Below are 22,416 nucleotides of genomic sequence, written 5' to 3' on the forward strand. Positions count from 1 at the left end.
AAAATCCACGTTAATGGTCATAAGAAGGGGCATGTAATATGCTTGTGAACCGAGTCAATATGTGGATGAACTCAATATGTGCTTGTAGCAAGTGCCTCATTATTAAGTATTTTTAGAGATCGTAGGCTGTTTATATGCATTGCTATTATGTACAAAAGCACAATATTGTGATGTTTGTTTTTTGTTTTTTTTTAGTATGAGCTCTTACAATATTGTGACCTTTTTTTGTATCGCCAACCTCCCCACAATATCGTGATAATTATTGTATTGTAACCTTCATTTCGTGATATCGTATCGTGATGTTTGGATAGTGTTACATCCCTAAATTGTCATATCTCTCTCTCTCTCTCTCTCTCTCTCTCTCTCTCTCTCTCTCTCTCTCTCTCTCTCTCTCTCACACATACGGGTTACAATTGTTAAATGTATGCGTTCACTTTGCTTTTACAACATGAACACATAAAACAACATCTATAGCTTCTGTCATTCCAATTAAACCAGTCAGAGGACAAGTTGGGCGGCCTCTGAACACCTGAAATATTTCATAGCTGGAAATTTTTTTAGCTATCTCTTAACTAACATCATAAACTATGAATCATGAATAAATGGAGCAAATAATAGACATGGAAAGGATAATAGTGTGTTCAACACGTTAGAAAAATTTGGGGTAGAACTTACACATGAAAATGAAAATATAGGATTATAAATGTGGCCTATTTGGAAACCAAGTAAACTCAAGTTCGGGCCATACAATAGGTTTGATGCAAACACACAATATTGCTCATCGTCAAAAGAAGATCATACCATGCATGGTGGAAGAATCATGCTTTAGTTTAGGTCGGGGTTGTTTTTCTTCAGCTGGAACTGGAACTTTAGTCAACGTAGATGGAATTATGAAGAGTTCCAAATAAACAGTCGAAGCACAAAACCCACAGGGTTCAGTAAAAGCCTAATGGAATAACTAAAATGTATGTGTGGCTAATTACAGGCATTTTAAATGGTGGCAGGTGTGTGATGACTACCAGGTAAATGAGTTGGACTGTGATATAGGCTATTCAGGAATACAGCCATAATTTCACGTATTTTATTTTTTTTTCTAATTCAGTTGCACATTAAGGGTGGAAAAGGTTTGTGAATAATTTACCTTGCTCTCAATAACGCTCTGATAACGATGGAGAAATAAAAGCCAAAAATCAGTACATGCACATGCACCATTTATTGAAATAAAATGTGTGTGATATCACATCTAGGTGAGTCACTCAATGCGTGTGTGGACGGACTCCTTTGGCCAGCGTTTGTTGATCAAAACCCACAAAGTGCTCACAAAGCCACACAAGGTTCCCACGTTGGTCAGCGCCAACTTGTTAAGAGTTGAACTGGAGATTATATGTGAACAGTAAATAAAAGTAGCCCTGCATGTGCTTCAAATACAACAGTATCGGAAGTGGCAAAACCTTTGACAGTCTGGTAGTTCTGAAGGACGCGGCAGCATCATACAGTGGTAGGTTTAAATAACGTGACATTTTCTTTTTTTGAACATTGAAGTATCTTGGTAAGATTTGGATGTTTCTCATCATTGTCAAGTTGTTATATTGATGGTGAAAGAATTAAAGGGGAACTTTACACATTTATTGACAATAATGATATATGTGACCTCACTAGTCTAAACATGATATTCTGATTAATATTACGTTTGTGGAATATGAAGTATGTATCAAAATCCAGACGTTTTCATCCGTCTCAGGGGGCGGCCATTTTGCCACTTGTTGTCGAGTGAACATGACATCACAGTTGCTCAAGGCTCAGGTCACAACCAATACACAGCTCAGCTTCAGAAAGCAGGTAAGCTGTGATTGGTCGTTTGAGCCCCGAGCAACTGTGATGTCATCTTCAGTCAACAGCAAGTGGCAAAATGGCCGCCTTATGATATTGATAAAAACTGCTAGATTTTGCTGCTTAACTCATATTCCACTAACACAATTTTAACCAGATTACCGTATTTAGACTAAGTGGCTGCATAGAACATAATGTCAAGACAATTTAGGCGGGGAGGTTGTCTTCCCCTTTCAAAGCAGCAAAAGTGATAGGTGAGAAATCTAGGAATATTTTGGGATGCTTCAAGTATATTTATACAATCTGCGATTGGCAACTGTCCAGATTCACTCTTGCCCAAAGAGGGAAAGTGTGGTGGTTTGTTAGGTTTGTCATGAAATTCACAAACTGCGTGGTTAGTATGTTCAAAAGACACATTCATGACTCAACTCTGCTTACAGAGGTCTACAATGCACGTTCAGCTTTTTTTTTCGTCTGCAAAATAAGAAACAGAATGTCCCATCAGTGGTTGAATATTATAATTAATATCGAACACTTGGCACAGGCTCATCTCTAACTGCAATTTGACTCATTTTTATTCTGCTTACAGACAGAACATGAGACACGAGGGGAATACAGTATTAAACAAATATTTTGCAGAACTAAACATCACTTTGCAAGAGCGGCTTTGCAGTCAGCTCGCATCTGCAGCTCAAACACACAGATTTTATTTTACTTCACTTCAACGCAAATAAATTAGCACAAACATCAATAATGTACCCGATCATCACACAAATAGGCCGGCAAACCGAGCAGCTCAAAAGCATGCTTAAAGATGGAAAGGTTTTAAGAAAGTCAAATATTTAATTTTGCCACACGGCTTGCATGTTACCTGTCAAATCGAGGAATTGCGTTACAAAAACAAAACGACATCGTCACGTCTACTCAATTAAATGCTTTCTCCAAACCAAAGCAAATCAACGGAAGGATTCGTCCCTCTGCATAAACATGAGCACAAACAGTCAGTGGATGAACAAGAAGAGTGAATGAGTGTGAGAAAAGCGAGTCGGCACACTAATCAAGGTCATCCACATCCTCCGTGGCAACGGTGCTAGTTTGCTCTGAGGTCACACCTGCAAATAAATAAATAAATAAATCAGTTCTGGGAATTTGCAATGGCTTACACTAACAAGCACACATAGAGAACCTGAATCGTATTAAAGGTTTGCATTTGCATAAACGGGTCCAAACTCGACTGCTTGTGAAAACAGATGTGGAAGCTGACCTATTAACTAAGATTACATTTACCAAACAGGCAAAGTTGCTGTTTATTTTGTGCCTTCTGGGAAGGAATACATAAATAAATACTATAAATTAATTTAGCAGCTGATTTAATGTAATTTGACACCATGCATAAAGATGACTGTGGATAGAAAAAGAGAGTTGATGCAGGGAAAACCAAAATGATCACAAGATATGATCTATTCAGAAATATCATTTTGGAGCTTCTGAATGATCTTAGGGACGGACTGAGCCAATCACAAGAAGGAGTCATGCCCTATCACTGAGAGAAAACTCCTTTCAACTGTGCATTTCCTTGCGTCTGGAACATTTCAGCACATTGTGGAAAATGGTGCAAGCATTCCCCAAATAGTTTTAATGAATATTACGCAGGATGGACACATTAATCAAAATCCCATTCACTTGGGACAAGTTAAATGAAATTTTAACAAAAGACTTTTGTAAGATTGTCAGCTTTCCTAAAGTTATCGAAGCAATAGATTTCTTTGTGTATAACTCAGTAATGTTTGTTTGCCTCTTCCACTAAACAGAGTTATTATAGTTTTGGAATTTTTCATTTTAGTTAGTTTTGATTTCGTTTTGAGTATAGTTTTTTTTTTTTTTTTTTAAGTTAGTTTTAATTAGTTTTCAGGGTGGTCCTATTAGTTTGTATTAGTTTTAGTTATTTAATAAATGCTTCATTTTAGTTAGTTTCAGTATTAGTTTTATTTTTTTTTGTTTTTTTTTTACATGTATTACCGGTACTTGTGCGCAATATTTAAAAAACGCAATGGGAGTGACGTCATCTGATTGGCTGCTACTGAATGACGTCGCTTCTTGTGACACACTTTCAAATGTCCTTATTCCACTTAATATCAAAATCAATATACTTAAAATCACATTTAAAATCATCCCCAAAGGCTCATGAAATAAATTAAATTACCAAAGACTAAAACGAAGGACATTTTTGCTATAATTATAGTTAGTTTTAGTTAATTTTGTAAACATAAAATGTAGTTTCAGTTGGTTTTCGCTTTTTAAAAAGCATTTTCGTTTTTATTTTATTTCGTTAACGAAATTGGTTTTTGAATTTTAGTTTTTTCGTTGGTTTTAGTTAACAAAAATAACCTTGCCACTAACACTTCCAATTCCATCACTTCAAACTTCATTTTGCACTTGTGGTGCTCTTCCAAATTTCCCATGGTGAAAACCACTAGAGTAAATTAACGCACAAAATTCTTTTTTACATATGGCGGCCCTCACCACTTTTTACACCGGTTACCAACAGCACATGCAATCTGTTCGAATGTGTGCCCCTGCTATTTGGGATTTTAGTCAATCAGGCCCAATATGTCTCGACGTCCGACGTACTTGAGGCATCGTCGTCATTGGGAGACTTCTTTTTGTCCTCCATGTAGCCGTGACTCAGCAGCTTGGACATGCTGACTGGGGCCATTTGCTTACTGTGAGACCTATGCGGACAACAGAGAAAGAGAAACTTGAGTGAAACCTTCATCCTGTCATCTCCATCCGTGTTGCTGTGGGATGTACTCACGTTCTCTTGTACTTGTTGCTCACCGACAGCCCCTCCATCTTGGTGGCGGTACCATCAGGGGACATCTGCAGAATGAAAAGGTGAAGCGGTTGTCATGCATGATGAAATTAATTGTGGCGGTGGACCACGAACGATGAAATGATTGATTACAAATGAAAAATAAAACGTGAAGCACATCCTGTGATGACACCATGATGATGGAGCAAACTCATATTACCAAAAAAACGTCAGGCAACGGGGGAGGGAGGCGGATTAAAAAACAAACAAAAACAAAACATGGTGACTCTTTTGATGTCTTCACCTTATCTTTATCATGAGTAAATATATCAGTCTCTCTTTCCCAGGACGAACTGTTATCAGTGCCAAACGGTGCAAGCAAAGGCTGCCTGCCGCCCTTCGCCTGGCTGTTGGGAGACGTTGCTTTGCTGCCGCTGCAAGTACAAAACCACCGTGACATACGTTGAGCCGCACTTCGCATTCTGCGGCTTAGAAATGTCATTGTGCCGACCAGCTTAAATCTATCTATCTATCTATCTATCTATCTATCTATCTGTTTGTTTTTCCCCCAGGTTGAGCCAAAGCAAGGATTTCCCTGTGCCAAGATGTTAATGTTCAATTACCCGTTTGAGTCGTCACCCGAAAACCAATTATTAGGATTGTAGCCTGTCTTGGGATTGTCATCCACATCGGTGTCATGGCTCAACAGACCTGCGGCACACAAATATTTACATTTCCAAACATCCCGTCATAATAAGTAGGAAATGGCAGTCACTGAATTATTTTTACCTTTATGCCCGCCTTGCTTCGCTAGCTTGACGTAGTCCGAGTCGGATTCAAAGATGCCAACCCGCCGTCCGCTGATCCTCTCGACGGCTGTGCTTTGAGCAGCAGTCTGGGACAGACCGGGGATCTGAGATGTCGGTCCAGTCACACCACTGGCTGCTGCTGCTGCTCCTGGCTTTATGCCTGAAACGAATGGACAATTTCTATTTGATCCAAACTTAACTGTTTGTAGGATGTCAGCTTTAGGCCAAAACAGTTTTTCATATTATTACCTCCAGGCTTGGTCCTTCGATGGTTGGGTACAACAGCGCTCATAGTGAAATTAATCTGAAGACAGGCATTTACAAAATGAAATACATTTAGCAATAAATAAATAAATAAATAAATGGATGGATAAATAAGAATTTTGATAATTATAATGCACATGTAGAAATTGAGTAAAAACGAATTCCTCGCTCATTAAGTTTATTTAATTTTATAATGCAATTCTATATTTTTTAAATACCTGGAACTTATTGTTTTGTTTTACTTTATATGTGATTACTACGATAATTTATAATGCATGATAGACAGCAGATGATTAACAGAATCAAATTGCACATAAAAAATATCTGAGGTTGTTCTTTATATTTTGCTTAAGGATACCTCATTACCTGTAATTAGTATTTGGACTTGTAAAAATGCTCCAATAACACAAACGATACTACGAAAATGACTTGGATAACCATGGCTACAGTATAGCTATTAGAATTCAACATATTATTGGTTATAATCATTTTATTCAATGAATTTACTGGTCCGGACCACTTGACACCAAATTCGGCCGGTTGCACTACTATCTTGTTCTTGTCATTTGCATTTGAACGTCAGACCCAATCGTCGGGCTCAGTTCAAGCAAGGTCAAAGGTCTGTGCGCTGACGTGACACTGGTCCATTGAACCACTCCTCAAGAGGTTTTGCTGAGCGTGCATGTTATTTTTTGAAGCATCGTGTATCTTATTTTCACATTTGTGACTGTGCATTGATCCCACCAGATTTGATCTACATCTGCTTGCTGATGCTGGCCATCTGATAACAATGTTTTTTTTCTTCTTCAAAACAAGGATTACTGGCTTTAGTTGATCCGAGCAGAGTGCAATATTGACTTCTGAGAGAACGATGGAGACATTATGGAATTGATTTACCTCCCTGACCGGGCTGGCTGCTTCTGCCTCAAAGAAATAGACGTAACGTTCATAAACTTGGAGGTATTAAATACATATATGATACATTAAACAATTAAAAAATGTCATGCCAAGCAGAAACAGCTTTGACTCAACATCACACCTAACATTTGATTATCTGACAGCATTTGGTGAAGGTGGGATAGCCGATAAGGCGCGTCCCTGCAATTTTTGACACATCAGGGTCAGCGTCAGGCACAATGGATGAAAACACATGATGTGCTGTTAATTGCTGTTAACTGCTCTGCTTCTATAAATTACAATAGGAGGATTGTCTAACTACGAAGGAATATCTTCTGGTAAATGTCTACCTCTTCATCATTTAAAGGGACATTCAGTGATCCCCAGCACCATCTAGTGGTGAACTAATAATTTATTCAATTAAAAAAAGATTGTTTATGTCAATAGCATGCACAAGATATTTCATATTGCACAAACATATTTTTTTAATATAATCATAGGTCTAGTGATCACTTATTAATATTACATGGCTGTAGTCTCACCTTGCTAGAGCTACCACCATGTTTTGCCGCCATCTTCCTGCTACGGATGCCCAAAGGACAACTTCACTAATGTGCTTGCATCGAGTGTCGGACCCAATGGGTCGACCACAGCTTACCTTCCACATCTGGGGCCCGCGATTCGGGCCCCTCGCTTGTCACTTTCTGCTTTGCTCTCGCTAGCTTTTACTTGCTTCTGTTTTTTACTAGCTCCTCCCGCTAGTCGCTCGTTAGCCACTCCAGCCTATGGCTCCGACTAACTCTTAGCTCTTTGCTGCTCCAGCTAATTCCGGCTCGCTCGTTTTTTTGGCGTCGCTCGCCGAGATTCTCGTTTGCTTTCGCAAAATAAAATTTGGTGGTAGGCTTGCGAAAGGTGGTCTCTATTAGCCACCGTAGTGTATGTGCTAGTGCGAGCTTCTAATGCTATTTGTTAGAGTTACCTGTTTGACATCTATTAAACACGACACACAAAAAGGAGAGAAGACACTCAAGTCAGGGCTCGGTAGGAGAGAGGAGAGGAACTGACTGATACAATTCACTCCTGCCCTCTCTGAAGATTCCTCTCCTCACCCTCTCTATTTATTTGGTTTTCCACGCCCTTTCCATGCCCCTAGTTACATGGGTGTTCCAAACCTAAAAATGCAAACGCAAGGCATAATTGGAACACCGTGTAGTTGTTTGTCTGTGTTGTGCATGTGAGTGGAAGATTGCTGACTACGTGTGGTCAAGTTTGCAATCATTTCTTAACAGAAAACAGGCGACCTCATCGCCCGATCCATTGTGCTGCGTTAGATGTTGTGGTTCTTCAGCTTTTTGAGTCATCTTCAGGCTATGTGAATGTAAGTGGTAACAGAGCAAAGCAGTTCTTCATTACAGCAAATGTATGATAACTTATGATTCACAATTATTCCTACACTATTCTTTGACCACTAGATGGCGCTGAGGACTACACACCGAGTCTTTAAATCAAGTCAAGTTATTGGTTCATTCATAACAGATGTTATCTCAAGGCACTTTATACACAGAGCAAGCCAAGAACCAAACTCCTCATATATTAAAGAAAACCAACTGAACACCACACGAGCAAGCACTTGGCAACAGAAACAAGGAAAAACTCCTCTTAAGGAAGAAACCTCCAACAGAAGAGAGAAAGAAGACAGGAGAGAGGTCTTGATTGACTGATTGAGGGATAAGAGAACAATGGCCTCAACAACAGTAACTGGCCCATGATGACCTTACAGCATGCATAGTTCTATCTAAATATGAAATTCAAATCTAAACTTGAAAACGTATGTAGGATTTGCTCTGTAAAATCGAATCGGGTCCCCAAAGAGGTGCAACTTCTTCAGTGAGATGAAGACAATGGCAGGTAGTGCGGACGTGCACACAAACACAAACGAGGGAGTCAAATACACAGCAAGGGTGCGTCGCCATCCCACCTGTTCTTTGACAGAAGCCAGCAGGTTGGTGGTGGTGGTGTTGGAGGTGCCTCCGGTGTCCGACGGTTTGCTGCGGCCGCTGGCTCCGTCTCTGACCGCCATTGGCCCTTCCCCCTGTGAGTCAACTTCCTCCATCTCTGCTACCTTGTCGCAAACGAGTCCAGAGTTGGGCTGCTGCTGAGGTGGCGGCTGCCAGACAGAAAAGAACGTGTGGATTCTGTCATATTTGTATTTACTGTACACAGGGACCATTTTGTGGTTTAGCAACTGTAATAATCCCGCCTGGATTCATTTGGAGCAGTTCAAGAAAAAAAAAATGTGGTGACTGACTGAACCTCATGTAATGTCCAAATTCCTAATCCTTTGCATCCGTGCAGGTTTTGATTGTCAAAATGACATTAAGCTCTGGGGGAATTTTTTATTAAGGAGATGCAAAATGATCAATTTATGCAAACAAATCTTCATTGAGATACAAGAAACGGAAGTGTTTTTTCTCTCTCTCTCTCTTATTGTCCGTTTATTTAATTAATCTAGCAGTGCTCTCATTTTTTTTCTCCATAGCTGCAGGCTAAATCATTTGGACTAAATGACACACTTAACCTATGCAATTCCTGCATGTGCAGTAGTAGTGCACGCACACGGCACAGAGGGCATTTTGATTTCGTGAACCGTCCTCCGGCAAGGCAATGCAAGGACGAGGTCGGCAGCGACTCGCCGGACCCGACGCGAGGAAGGCAAGCTGCAGTGAAACGGAGCCTCCCTGCCTCCTCCCTCCCTGGGCCGACCCCCCGCTCGTTTGCACGCGCACACGCCGAACAGTCTGCCTGCCTGGCAAAGCGGCTGTCGGTGCGACTCACCGGCCAGATGTTGCTGTTGGAAGCAGGCCACACCTGGCACGCTCCGTCCAGTTAGGCATCCATCCTCCTTCTCATCCCTCCAACAGCCGTGACAGCGGCTACATTTCCAAAACGGCAAAAAAATAAGTATCCACACACGTACGCACGCTGCAATTGTGCCTTATTGTATGTTAGATGCATAAGACAGAGCGTGGCTCTGCGCGTGCACGGGTTTTTAATAATGAATAATAATGCATGCACTTCAACCTCTGGTGCCGTCCGCGCGGAAATCTGCCGCCCGCCCACCAACCGCCGAGCCAGTGTTACCGATCAACGGCGTGACGTCACCATGCGGCGATGGATTGTTTTCTGATGCGAGGGTCGATCCAGCGCCGATTCGCGCCTGCAGAGGACATTCACGTGCAAGTCAGTCATTTAATATCGAGAAATTATAATAATATAGGGCGTTGTGTGCACATTTAGTCATAAAAGGAGTAAAACTCGGATCAAAGGTTGTGCTATAACTGAAGCCATGAAGGAAATAAATTAGTTTTATAGGCTGTAACGCAATTTCATTCCTGCATATTTATGTCAATTCAAGACAGAATAACACTTTAATCACTTTAATGGAAAGTTTGTGACTAAACCGACAACTCAGCCACTGCAAAAGAGGAATGTGTTTTGTTTATATAATGTATATGTCAAAAACAAAACAAACAAACAAACAAAAACTGAGTAAACAATTCATTTTGATACAGCATCACCTATTTATTCCTGAAGTACACATCTAGTGAGTTTTTAAAATGCCAAAAACGGACCTATATAATTTAGGGATGTAACGATCACGGCAATGTCATGATATTGCGATATTAAAACTGCCACAATATATGTCACGATATTAAAAGGAGCACATCTGTTAAAAAAAAAGAAAGAAGAAAAGACAAAAAAAAAAGGTCGGGTTGATTTCCATTTGTGCAGTTCTAACACCCTCTAGTGGCTAGTTTTTTTTTAGTGCCATTTAATTTACACGAGGCATGTTTTGGCCATTCTACGTTTAAAATCCACGTTAATGGTCATAAGAAGGGGCATGTAATATGCTTGTGAACCGAGTCAATATGTGGATGAACTCAATATGTGCTTGTAGCAAGTGCCTCATTATTAAGTATTTTTAGAGATCGTAGGCTGTTTATATGCATTGCTATTATGTACAAAAGCACAATATTGTGATGTTTGTTTTTTGTTTTTTTTTAGTATGAGCTCTTACAATATTGTGACCTTTTTTTGTATCGCCAACCTCCCCACAATATCGTGATAATTATTGTATTGTAACCTTCATTTCGTGATATCGTATCGTGATGTTTGGATAGTGTTACATCCCTAAATTGTCATATCTCTCTCTCTCTCTCTCTCTCTCTCTCTCTCTCTCTCTCTCTCTCTCTCTCTCTCTCTCTCACACATACGGGTTACAATTGTTAAATGTATGCGTTCACTTTGCTTTTACAACATGAACACATAAAACAACATCTATAGCTTCTGTCATTCCAATTAAACCAGTCAGAGGACAAGTTGGGCGGCCTCTGAACACCTGAAATATTTCATAGCTGGAAATTTTTTTAGCTATCTCTTAACTAACATCATAAACTATGAATCATGAATAAATGGAGCAAATAATAGACATGGAAAGGATAATAGTGTGTTCAACACGTTAGAAAAATTTGGGGTAGAACTTACACATGAAAATGAAAATATAGGATTATAAATGTGGCCTATTTGGAAACCAAGTAAACTCAAGTTCGGGCCATACAATAGGTTTGATGCAAACACACAATATTGCTCATCGTCAAAAGAAGATCATACCATGCATGGTGGAAGAATCATGCTTTAGTTTAGGTCGGGGTTGTTTTTCTTCAGCTGGAACTGGAACTTTAGTCAACGTAGATGGAATTATGAAGAGTTCCAAATAAACAGTCGAAGCACAAAACCCACAGGGTTCAGTAAAAGCCTAATGGAATAACTAAAATGTATGTGTGGCTAATTACAGGCATTTTAAATGGTGGCAGGTGTGTGATGACTACCAGGTAAATGAGTTGGACTGTGATATAGGCTATTCAGGAATACAGCCATAATTTCACGTATTTTATTTTTTTTTCTAATTCAGTTGCACATTAAGGGTGGAAAAGGTTTGTGAATAATTTACCTTGCTCTCAATAACGCTCTGATAACGATGGAGAAATAAAAGCCAAAAATCAGTACATGCACATGCACCATTTATTGAAATAAAATGTGTGTGATATCACATCTAGGTGAGTCACTCAATGCGTGTGTGGACGGACTCCTTTGGCCAGCGTTTGTTGATCAAAACCCACAAAGTGCTCACAAAGCCACACAAGGTTCCCACGTTGGTCAGCGCCAACTTGTTAAGAGTTGAACTGGAGATTATATGTGAACAGTAAATAAAAGTAGCCCTGCATGTGCTTCAAATACAACAGTATCGGAAGTGGCAAAACCTTTGACAGTCTGGTAGTTCTGAAGGACGCGGCAGCATCATACAGTGGTAGGTTTAAATAACGTGACATTTTCTTTTTTTGAACATTGAAGTATCTTGGTAAGATTTGGATGTTTCTCATCATTGTCAAGTTGTTATATTGATGGTGAAAGAATTAAAGGGGAACTTTACACATTTATTGACAATAATGATATATGTGACCTCACTAGTCTAAACATGATATTCTGATTAATATTACGTTTGTGGAATATGAAGTATGTATCAAAATCCAGACGTTTTCATCCGTCTCAGGGGGCGGCCATTTTGCCACTTGTTGTCGAGTGAACATGACATCACAGTTGCTCAAGGCTCAGGTCACAACCAATACACAGCTCAGCTTCAGAAAGCAGGTAAGCTGTGATTGGTCGTTTGAGCCCCGAGCAACTGTGATGTCATCTTCAGTCAACAGCAAGTGGCAAAATGGCCGCCTTATGATATTGATAAAAACTGCTAGATTTTGCTGCTTAACTCATATTCCACTAACACAATTTTAACCAGATTACCGTATTTAGACTAAGTGGCTGCATAGAACATAATGTCAAGACAATTTAGGCGGGGAGGTTGTCTTCCCCTTTCAAAGCAGCAAAAGTGATAGGTGAGAAATCTAGGAATATTTTGGGATGCTTCAAGTATATTTATACAATCTGCGATTGGCAACTGTCCAGATTCACTCTTGCCCAAAGAGGGAAAGTGTGGTGGTTTGTTAGGTTTGTCATGAAATTCACAAACTGCGTGGTTAGTATGTTCAAAAGACACATTCATGACTCAACTCTGCTTACAGAGGTCTACAATGCACGTTCAGCTTTTTTTTTCGTCTGCAAAATAAGAAACAGAATGTCCCATCAGTGGTTGAATATTATAATTAATATCGAACACTTGGCACAGGCTCATCTCTAACTGCAATTTGACTCATTTTTATTCTGCTTACAGACAGAACATGAGACACGAGGGGAATACAGTATTAAACAAATATTTTGCAGAACTAAACATCACTTTGCAAGAGCGGCTTTGCAGTCAGCTCGCATCTGCAGCTCAAACACACAGATTTTATTTTACTTCACTTCAACGCAAATAAATTAGCACAAACATCAATAATGTACCCGATCATCACACAAATAGGCCGGCAAACCGAGCAGCTCAAAAGCATGCTTAAAGATGGAAAGGTTTTAAGAAAGTCAAATATTTAATTTTGCCACACGGCTTGCATGTTACCTGTCAAATCGAGGAATTGCGTTACAAAAACAAAACGACATCGTCACGTCTACTCAATTAAATGCTTTCTCCAAACCAAAGCAAATCAACGGAAGGATTCGTCCCTCTGCATAAACATGAGCACAAACAGTCAGTGGATGAACAAGAAGAGTGAATGAGTGTGAGAAAAGCGAGTCGGCACACTAATCAAGGTCATCCACATCCTCCGTGGCAACGGTGCTAGTTTGCTCTGAGGTCACACCTGCAAATAAATAAATAAATAAATCAGTTCTGGGAATTTGCAATGGCTTACACTAACAAGCACACATAGAGAACCTGAATCGTATTAAAGGTTTGCATTTGCATAAACGGGTCCAAACTCGACTGCTTGTGAAAACAGATGTGGAAGCTGACCTATTAACTAAGATTACATTTACCAAACAGGCAAAGTTGCTGTTTATTTTGTGCCTTCTGGGAAGGAATACATAAATAAATACTATAAATTAATTTAGCAGCTGATTTAATGTAATTTGACACCATGCATAAAGATGACTGTGGATAGAAAAAGAGAGTTGATGCAGGGAAAACCAAAATGATCACAAGATATGATCTATTCAGAAATATCATTTTGGAGCTTCTGAATGATCTTAGGGACGGACTGAGCCAATCACAAGAAGGAGTCATGCCCTATCACTGAGAGAAAACTCCTTTCAACTGTGCATTTCCTTGCGTCTGGAACATTTCAGCACATTGTGGAAAATGGTGCAAGCATTCCCCAAATAGTTTTAATGAATATTACGCAGGATGGACACATTAATCAAAATCCCATTCACTTGGGACAAGTTAAATGAAATTTTAACAAAAGACTTTTGTAAGATTGTCAGCTTTCCTAAAGTTATCGAAGCAATAGATTTCTTTGTGTATAACTCAGTAATGTTTGTTTGCCTCTTCCACTAAACAGAGTTATTATAGTTTTGGAATTTTTCATTTTAGTTAGTTTTGATTTCGTTTTGAGTATAGTTTTTTTTTTTTTTTTTTAAGTTAGTTTTAATTAGTTTTCAGGGTGGTCCTATTAGTTTGTATTAGTTTTAGTTATTTAATAAATGCTTCATTTTAGTTAGTTTCAGTATTAGTTTTATTTTTTTTTGTTTTTTTTTTACATGTATTACCGGTACTTGTGCGCAATATTTAAAAAACGCAATGGGAGTGACGTCATCTGATTGGCTGCTACTGAATGACGTCGCTTCTTGTGACACACTTTCAAATGTCCTTATTCCACTTAATATCAAAATCAATATACTTAAAATCACATTTAAAATCATCCCCAAAGGCTCATGAAATAAATTAAATTACCAAAGACTAAAACGAAGGACATTTTTGCTATAATTATAGTTAGTTTTAGTTAATTTTGTAAACATAAAATGTAGTTTCAGTTGGTTTTCGCTTTTTAAAAAGCATTTTCGTTTTTATTTTATTTCGTTAACGAAATTGGTTTTTGAATTTTAGTTTTTTCGTTGGTTTTAGTTAACAAAAATAACCTTGCCACTAACACTTCCAATTCCATCACTTCAAACTTCATTTTGCACTTGTGGTGCTCTTCCAAATTTCCCATGGTGAAAACCACTAGAGTAAATTAACGCACAAAATTCTTTTTTACATATGGCGGCCCTCACCACTTTTTACACCGGTTACCAACAGCACATGCAATCTGTTCGAATGTGTGCCCCTGCTATTTGGGATTTTAGTCAATCAGGCCCAATATGTCTCGACGTCCGACGTACTTGAGGCATCGTCGTCATTGGGAGACTTCTTTTTGTCCTCCATGTAGCCGTGACTCAGCAGCTTGGACATGCTGACTGGGGCCATTTGCTTACTGTGAGACCTATGCGGACAACAGAGAAAGAGAAACTTGAGTGAAACCTTCATCCTGTCATCTCCATCCGTGTTGCTGTGGGATGTACTCACGTTCTCTTGTACTTGTTGCTCACCGACAGCCCCTCCATCTTGGTGGCGGTACCATCAGGGGACATCTGCAGAATGAAAAGGTGAAGCGGTTGTCATGCATGATGAAATTAATTGTGGCGGTGGACCACGAACGATGAAATGATTGATTACAAATGAAAAATAAAACGTGAAGCACATCCTGTGATGACACCATGATGATGGAGCAAACTCATATTACCAAAAAAACGTCAGGCAACGGGGGAGGGAGGCGGATTAAAAAACAAACAAAAACAAAACATGGTGACTCTTTTGATGTCTTCACCTTATCTTTATCATGAGTAAATATATCAGTCTCTCTTTCCCAGGACGAACTGTTATCAGTGCCAAACGGTGCAAGCAAAGGCTGCCTGCCGCCCTTCGCCTGGCTGTTGGGAGACGTTGCTTTGCTGTCGCTGCAAGTACAAAACCACCGTGACATACGTTGAGCCGCACTTCGCATTCTGCGGCTTAGAAATGTCATTGTGCCGACCAGCTTAAATCTATCTATCTATCTATCTATCTATCTATCTATCTGTTTGTTTTTCCCCCAGGTTGAGCCAAAGCAAGGATTTCCCTGTGCCAAGATGTTAATGTTCAATTACCCGTTTGAGTCGTCACCCGAAAACCAATTATTAGGATTGTAGCCTGTCTTGGGATTGTCATCCACATCGGTGTCATGGCTCAACAGACCTGCGGCACACAAATATTTACATTTCCAAACATCCCGTCATAATAAGTAGGAAATGGCAGTCACTGAATTATTTTTACCTTTATGCCCGCCTTGCTTCGCTAGCTTGACGTAGTCCGAGTCGGATTCAAAGATGCCAACCCGCCGTCCGCTGATCCTCTCGACGGCTGTGCTTTGAGCAGCAGTCTGGGACAGACCGGGGATCTGAGATGTCGGTCCAGTCACACCACTGGCTGCTGCTGCTGCTCCTGGCTTTATGCCTGAAACGAATGGACAATTTCTATTTGATCCAAACTTAACTGTTTGTAGGATGTCAGCTTTAGGCCAAAACAGTTTTTCATATTATTACCTCCAGGCTTGGTCCTTCGATGGTTGGGTACAACAGCGCTCATAGTGAAATTAATCTGAAGACAGGCATTTACAAAATGAAATACATTTAGCAATAAATAAATAAATAAATAAATGGATGGATAAATAAGAATTTTGATAATTATAATGCACATGTAGAAATTGAGTAAAAACGAATTCCTCGCTCATTAAGTTTATTTAATTTTATAATGCAATTCTATATTTTTTAAATACCTGGAACTTATTGTTTTGTTTTACTTTATATGTGATTACTACGATAATTTATAATGCATGATAGACAGCAGATGATTAACAGAATCAAATTGCACATAAAAAATATCTGAGGTTGTTCTTTATATTTTGCTTAAGGATACCTCATTACCTGTAATTAGTATTTGGACTTGTAAAAATGCTCCAATAACACAAACGATACTACGAAAATGACTTGGATAACCATGGCTACAGTATAGCTATTAGAATTCAACATATTATTGGTTATAATCATTTTATTCAATGAATTTACTGGTCCGGACCACTTGACACCAAATTCGGCCGGTTGCACTACTATCTTGTTCTCCCCTGCAAGTTTTATATTACGCAATAGTAGAGAAAAAGGCGTCCCCTGTCGGCGGTTTCCCAAACCTCCTCACCAAGAAAACGTTCATCATGAACGTAATGGTTGAATAAATATATTAATCAAGGGAGCTTGCGAAACATGTTGCTGGCGAATGCAAAAATAATATATATTTTTTTTAATAAAATGTATTTTCAAGTATTAAAAAAAATAGTGTATACTAACGTGTAATATCATGCTGGTGATATTACTTTCGGCTCATTTAATTTAATTTTTACCGGATGAAATGATCAACCGTTTCCCTGCAAACTGCAATCGAACAAAAACAGCCACCAATGCTAACGACAGCACAGTTTAGTAGTACAGTAGTAGCTGCAACACGAATCAGTTGTGAATACAGCATTACAGTCAGTAGTATGTGTAACAATGCCTTGCTAACGCTTTTAGCCGCCTAGCGAATTGACACAGCAGCTAGCCCGTCAGAGCACAAACGACGCAATCAGTCAGTAGTTAAAAAAATATATGTATATATTTTACATAATCGCTTGTTAAAATGTGTTGTGATACGGATGCAGTTTGGAGGAATTTACCGTCTGCTGCTCGTTATCCTGCAAATTAAAGGGACGAGCAACGAATATCGGCAGAAGGCACCCACTTCCTGTCACTTCAGCGTCCACTTCCCTTCAAAGTCAAAGATCGTCCATTGCGGAAAGGGATCTGATGGTTTTCTAATTCTGTGTTCATTTTGGCGTTCACGCAGATACATTTGGAAATTGGTCACCAGTGAGAGGTCTTTCATGTTGACCGAAAGAAACACATCACACCTCCCGACACAGCCACATTATGTGTCCGGAAACGTATTATTATTATTATTATTATTATTATTTTATTTATTTTTTGGGCCAACAGTGCCTGTTTTTTCTTTTTGTTTTTTTCTTTTAATAGGTATTTTCATTTTTTGTTTTGTTTTTAATTGTGTTTGACCGATAAAAGCTCGCAGAACTGTAATTTGAAGTTTGATGCTTTTGAAAAATAAATAAATAAATAAAATAAAAATCCACTTGTTGTTGAACCTAACCCTTAATTCATAAATGTTACTAAATATATTATTATTATTATTATTATTATTATTATTTGTTGACCAGTGTAATTATTTTTACAGCATATTTCTTGCCATGGCGAAATTGGTGCGTTGTAGAAGTGGATTGGTCACTCGCAGTGCACCAGCACGCATCTCAGTCAAGCTTCACTTTTTTTTCCCTGATGATTGTCAGTGAAAGACAAAACACAACTACTAAAGCGTGCTTCAAGAAATGTCAGAGTCTATAGTCTAGAGACGAGTTCTCACTTCGAGGTACAAGTGACAGGAAGCACAAGAGTGATCAGCCAACAAGAGCACATCCTTGCTACCGATATTTCCTGTGTCCCTCCTCTGCACTTCTCAGTTTTTCTTCTCTAGGTTTTGGCTATTGTGGTGATTAGTGGGGCACAACTGTAGAATAAGTTCAGTCACAGACATTTTTTCGGATATAGATAGATCGGGGGGGGGGGGGGGGGGGGGGATTATTGTTTAATTTCACACTTATGTTTGGGCAGGTACTCGGCCAAGTCCATTATTTTCCATAACATGTTACCTTTAACATAATGTAGATTTTCTATAATTAGCAGCAATATTATCATGAGTCATGATACAGGGTTGTCTTTGCACTCGTCTTTATTTATTGTTATAAATATTAAGCCACAACAATAAACAGAACACTACAGTATATATCTGGTTTCTAATTTCAAAGTAGATACTGTATATAAACAGAGTGATTATGATCTAAAACACAACTTGCAACAAAAATATTTTCTTATGAACTCATTAGCTCCCAAAAACGTATAAATACGTCATATTTTAAATGTTTTAAGTGTCCCAAAGACGTATTTATACGTTTTTTGTTTTTTTTTTATGCCAGAGCATAGAGAAGGCTTTGATGCAGTCTCTCTACTGCAGAAAACGGTTGAGTGGCAGCAGAGTATAAGAGATCAACCAGGCCATGTTAAAACAAGCTGATTTCCCCACAGTTCTAAGCAGAATTGTGAAAAACGATGAAACTTAGCTATGTTCTATTGCTAATTGCTGCACAGCGGAAACAGATAGGAATATATTTTTTTTTCCCTGATAAAAGAAAAGACTCTAATCTCTCTTTTGGTTTGTTCCATATTTTTATAGCAATAGAACATAATATTTCGCGGGCCTTGAAAAATCTGTCAAAATCCAGGAAAATACTTAAGTGAAAATGGTTGGGAGTGAATGAGTTAATAGGACTACTGTGGGTGCATGCAGAGCAAGTGTGAGAAAGCAATAGTGAATTTGGCACTCTGTCAGACGTCTTTGCCGCAGTCAGGGCAGAAGACGTCATCGTTGAATGTCAGGAAGCCTTGGCCCACCAGGGACACGCAGCACCGTTTGCAGTTGAAGCAGTCGTTGTGCCACTGGCGCTCCTTGAACGAGATATACTTGCTGCCCCCGAGACCTGGAACAAAAGCAAATCTATGATGAGGTATGAGCTCGAGGACACAATCAGGACATCTCCTCGTCAGCATAATGTAATAAAGTTGTAATTCGGTATTATGAATCAAAAGGGAAGCATGTGAAGTATCCTCACAAGTCAGTTAAACAGTGGCCAAACGGATAACAGTTGCAGTAATAATTTCACGAGAATTAAATAGTATTTCCTAACATTATTGTTATTATTGTTTATTCAGCATTAAAACAAAAAGACCTCATTTACCGCTGATTGGAGTGGTACAGTAAGCACACTTTTTAGCAAACAGGTTGGAGAAACAGTCGAAGCAGTAGGCTGAATCATCTCGAGAAGTGAAACGTTGGCCAGCTAGTTGCTGCTTGCATCCATTGCAAACAAAGCATTCTTTATGCCAGGGCTGGTCATGGTAGTTAACTCCTCCAGTGGTGATAGGCTGAAAGAGAACCACAGACACACACAATAGACATTTCTTCTTAAGTCTTTCAGCTTGATTTTTTCAATTATTCTGACACCTTTTCTCAAAATGATTTGTATTTGATATACAGTGGGAACTTGATTTACTAGTTTAATTTGTTTGTTCGTTCAATCCCACAAACCACAGATTTTTTTCTAATTTTTTTTTTTAGTTAAAGAGAAATATCATAAAAAATATAATCAAACAGAATAAAATAGAATTTAAGCAACAAGCTGGTTTTATGACGTGTAATTATTGTACACTGGAACAAGCCGAAAATCACAACAGCAACAACTGTGTGTGTGTGTCAAGCTATTAATGCTTATCTAAGATGTCTGTTCTTAATTTTCTGGTAAATTACAGGTTAGTTTCCACTGTAACAATTGACTTCTATTGGTCAAGAACTCGTTCCTTCTTGGATTCTCCCCGGAATCTCCCATGCGAGCTGCTAGCCCCTCCAGCAACAGCAACAGCTCTAAGCTAGCAGCAAAACAGCTGGAAATATCTATCTGGAAATATCTATCTATCTATCTATCTATCCATCCATCCATCCATCCATCCATCCATCCATCCATCCAACTGTTCAATGACTAGAACCATCCACCGCTGCAGGCTTTGAGACAAGCCCCCCCCCGGCCTAAGTACTAGTTCCAGACTGACTTAGACACTAACCGTGCTTGGGCAAAGAAATGCTACATTTTTCTCCCACTTCACCCAAATACAATATATCTGAAGCTCATTAGTATCACTAGATACTAGACAGCACAATGCAAAAAAATGCGCATAACTAGAAAAAAACAGTATATGGATTGGCAAATAAGTCATGCTGTGTCCTACCTTCTTACAGTGGATGCATTGCTGAGCAAAGAGCTCCTCAAAGCAGTGCAGACAGTAGTTGCTGGCGTCCTTCTGGATGAAGCTCCTGGTGCCGATGGTCTGCTGGCAGCTTTTGCAAATAAAGCAACTCTCATGCCAACTGATGCCCTTATGCTCCATCTTCTTTGAGCCTTTGAAGAAATGGTGTATAAAATACAATGAATAGAAATGGCTTCTAATTTACCCTTTAACTACTAACTACTTTAAAACCATAAAAACCTTTACCATAGACGCCAACTCAATCGTTTGGTATAGGGACGATTTCACATTTATAACACTTGTTATTGTAGAACTCAAGGAAATAGATGAGATCATGATAGAAGTAGCTACCCTGAAAGGACCACATAAGTAACCCATCGACCTGTTCTAAAAATAGCAAACCAGTGAGGGGACATTGTGATTTCCTTGGAAGGCTGTAGAAATTTGAAAATGTAAACACTAGCAGACATTTATAGAAATAAAGTGTTGCTTATTGATATTCAACTGTTTCCTAATTACATGATCAGTGTCTAATTCACATAATAATAATAATAATAATAATACTAATAATAATAATGACCTGTATTGCATTCACAAAATTTGGGGACGTTTTTGTTTGTGTGTGTGTGTATTTAAAAAAATAATAATAATTATATTAATAACTACAACATTAATGGTTATTTGAGCTAATTTGCGTTTTCATGAATATTTTCTATGCAGTGAAAAACAGCACTGAAATAATAATAATAATAAAAAATAATAATTTGTCCTGAAAACTTAGAGCTGTAAATTTCTTGGCAAAAGAAAAGTAAATTTCCTTCTTGTTTTTTTTGCCATATTATGCTTTCTCTCTCTCTCTCTCTCTTTTCCTTTTTTTTTTTTTTTTAAATAAAGTGGTACCTCAACCAGTTGATACAGATTTTTGTTAAGATTGTCTAAAAATAAAAATAAAATAAAATCCCAATTTTTTTTGGGTGTTGGTTGTTCGAGGCTTTTTCTCTCACCTGGCATTATAATCGTCATGCATTCGTGGCATTTTGCTGCGAACTCGTTGCTGTAGCATGTCGAGCACATCAGCATGTCATCCCTGGTAGCGAAAGCCTGATCCACCAGAGATTGGCTGCACCTGATGCAGAGGAAACATTCACCATGCCAGTGGAGGCCCTTGAACGACACATCCTGATAAAGGGGCGAAAGGCAAGCAATTGGTTCTGAGGTCATCGGCAGGCATCGAGTGTACGCGGCGAAAACCTTACCTTGCTTGTGCAGCCAATGAGCTGGTGGCACGCCACGCAGTTGGCGCACCACAGTGTCTCGTAGCATTTTACGCAGTGTGGCTTTTCTGCCTTCAGGATGAATTTTTGCCCCAAAAGGGACTCTTTGCACTCGCTACAGTTGCGAGGTTCAGCCATCTACATCAAAATGGTAGTTAAGCATGATTAAAAGTGAAGTAAAGCAATGTTGTGATTGTCATTATTGGTCGGAAAAATTTTGCCCATGATGGAAAACATACAATTAATTTCTGTACATTCATACAAACTGCTAAATGCTTGCTTAAAATAAACTCAGGTCTGATTGAGTATCGAGGCAGATCCTGTTTGATTAAATGAGAGACTGAGGGAGGCAGACGGCAGCATCATCCTGGGATGTGAGAGGACAAAGGTAGTCAGAAAGAGCATATAGTGACAATAGAGCATGATTTACAAATAGGAGAAAAGTTCAGAAAATATTCTTTGATGAACCAATGTGTATACTGCTTTTGCTGGTTGTTCCTCTTTTTTTGCCAGAATATGAGATGACCTTTAAACTCATGTGGCCTAA

General features: G+C 38.9%; 3 protein-coding genes across 3 annotated transcripts; all 3 read right to left on the reverse strand.

The window, feature by feature from the left end:
• Window positions 1-2,333: 2,333 nt before the first annotated feature.
• LOC144013839 (uncharacterized protein C7orf57 homolog) lies at window positions 2,334-5,859 on the reverse strand. The gene is made up of 7 exons (XM_077513105.1): window positions 5,701-5,859; window positions 5,432-5,611; window positions 5,266-5,353; window positions 4,947-5,076; window positions 4,646-4,710; window positions 4,462-4,562; window positions 2,334-2,942 (listed from the first exon to the last, which is right to left on the reverse strand). Exons 1-7 carry the CDS (start codon window positions 5,852-5,854, stop codon window positions 2,884-2,886), a joined length of 777 nt encoding a protein of 258 aa, XP_077369231.1. The 5' UTR covers window positions 5,855-5,859; the 3' UTR covers window positions 2,334-2,883.
• A 6,956-nt stretch (window positions 5,860-12,815) lies between these two features.
• LOC144013840 (uncharacterized protein C7orf57 homolog) lies at window positions 12,816-17,564 on the reverse strand. The gene is made up of 8 exons (XM_077513106.1): window positions 17,346-17,564; window positions 16,183-16,237; window positions 15,914-16,093; window positions 15,748-15,835; window positions 15,429-15,558; window positions 15,128-15,192; window positions 14,944-15,044; window positions 12,816-13,424 (listed from the first exon to the last, which is right to left on the reverse strand). The coding sequence occupies exons 2-8, from the start codon at window positions 16,223-16,225 to the stop codon at window positions 13,366-13,368; spliced, it is 666 nt and encodes a 221-aa protein (XP_077369232.1). The 5' UTR covers window positions 16,226-16,237; window positions 17,346-17,564; the 3' UTR covers window positions 12,816-13,365.
• Window positions 17,565-18,467: 903 nt separating this feature from the next.
• Window positions 18,468-22,352, reverse strand: LOC144014976 (four and a half LIM domains protein 2-like). The gene is made up of 5 exons (XM_077515274.1): window positions 21,852-22,352; window positions 21,600-21,774; window positions 20,578-20,747; window positions 19,533-19,719; window positions 18,468-19,274 (listed from the first exon to the last, which is right to left on the reverse strand). Exons 1-5 carry the CDS (start codon window positions 22,005-22,007, stop codon window positions 19,123-19,125), a joined length of 840 nt encoding a protein of 279 aa, XP_077371400.1. The 5' UTR covers window positions 22,008-22,352; the 3' UTR covers window positions 18,468-19,122.
• Between the last annotated feature and the right edge of the window lie 64 nt (window positions 22,353-22,416).

This window comes from Festucalex cinctus, chromosome 2, assembly GCF_051991245.1.
Source record: "Festucalex cinctus isolate MCC-2025b chromosome 2, RoL_Fcin_1.0, whole genome shotgun sequence".
Classification (NCBI taxonomy): domain Eukaryota; kingdom Metazoa; phylum Chordata; class Actinopteri; order Syngnathiformes; family Syngnathidae; genus Festucalex; species Festucalex cinctus.

What these genes read in the sequence shown, in the direction of transcription:
- LOC144014976 (XM_077515274.1), bottom strand. Translation starts at nt 22,007, where the DNA reads ATGGCTGAACCTCGCAACTGTAGCGAGTGCAAAGAGTCCCTTTTGGGG. An exon ending in TCATTGGCTGCACAAGCAAG is followed by an intron (nt 21,775 to 21,851) that starts GTAAGGTTTTCG and finishes CCCCTTTATCAG; the next exon opens with GATGTGTCGTTCAAGGGCCT. An exon ending in CATGACGATTATAATGCCAG is followed by an intron (nt 20,748 to 21,599) that starts GTGAGAGAAAAA and finishes ATTTCTTCAAAG; the next exon opens with GCTCAAAGAAGATGGAGCAT.
- LOC144013840 (XM_077513106.1), bottom strand. Translation starts at nt 16,225, where the DNA reads ATGAGCGCTGTTGTACCCAACCATCGAAGGACCAAGCCTGGAG. An exon ending in GAAGCAAGGCGGGCATAAAG is followed by an intron (nt 15,836 to 15,913) that starts GTAAAAATAATT and finishes TGTGTGCCGCAG; the next exon opens with GTCTGTTGAGCCATGACACC. An exon ending in AGCAACAAGTACAAGAGAAC is followed by an intron (nt 15,045 to 15,127) that starts GTGAGTACATCC and finishes TTGTCCGCATAG; the next exon opens with GTCTCACAGTAAGCAAATGG.
- LOC144013839 (XM_077513105.1), bottom strand. Translation starts at nt 5,854, where the DNA reads ATGTGCATTATAATTATCAAAATTCTTATTTATCCATCCATTTATTTA. An exon ending in TTACTCATGATAAAGATAAG is followed by an intron (nt 4,711 to 4,946) that starts GTGAAGACATCA and finishes TTCATTCTGCAG; the next exon opens with ATGTCCCCTGATGGTACCGC. An exon ending in AGCAACAAGTACAAGAGAAC is followed by an intron (nt 4,563 to 4,645) that starts GTGAGTACATCC and finishes TTGTCCGCATAG; the next exon opens with GTCTCACAGTAAGCAAATGG.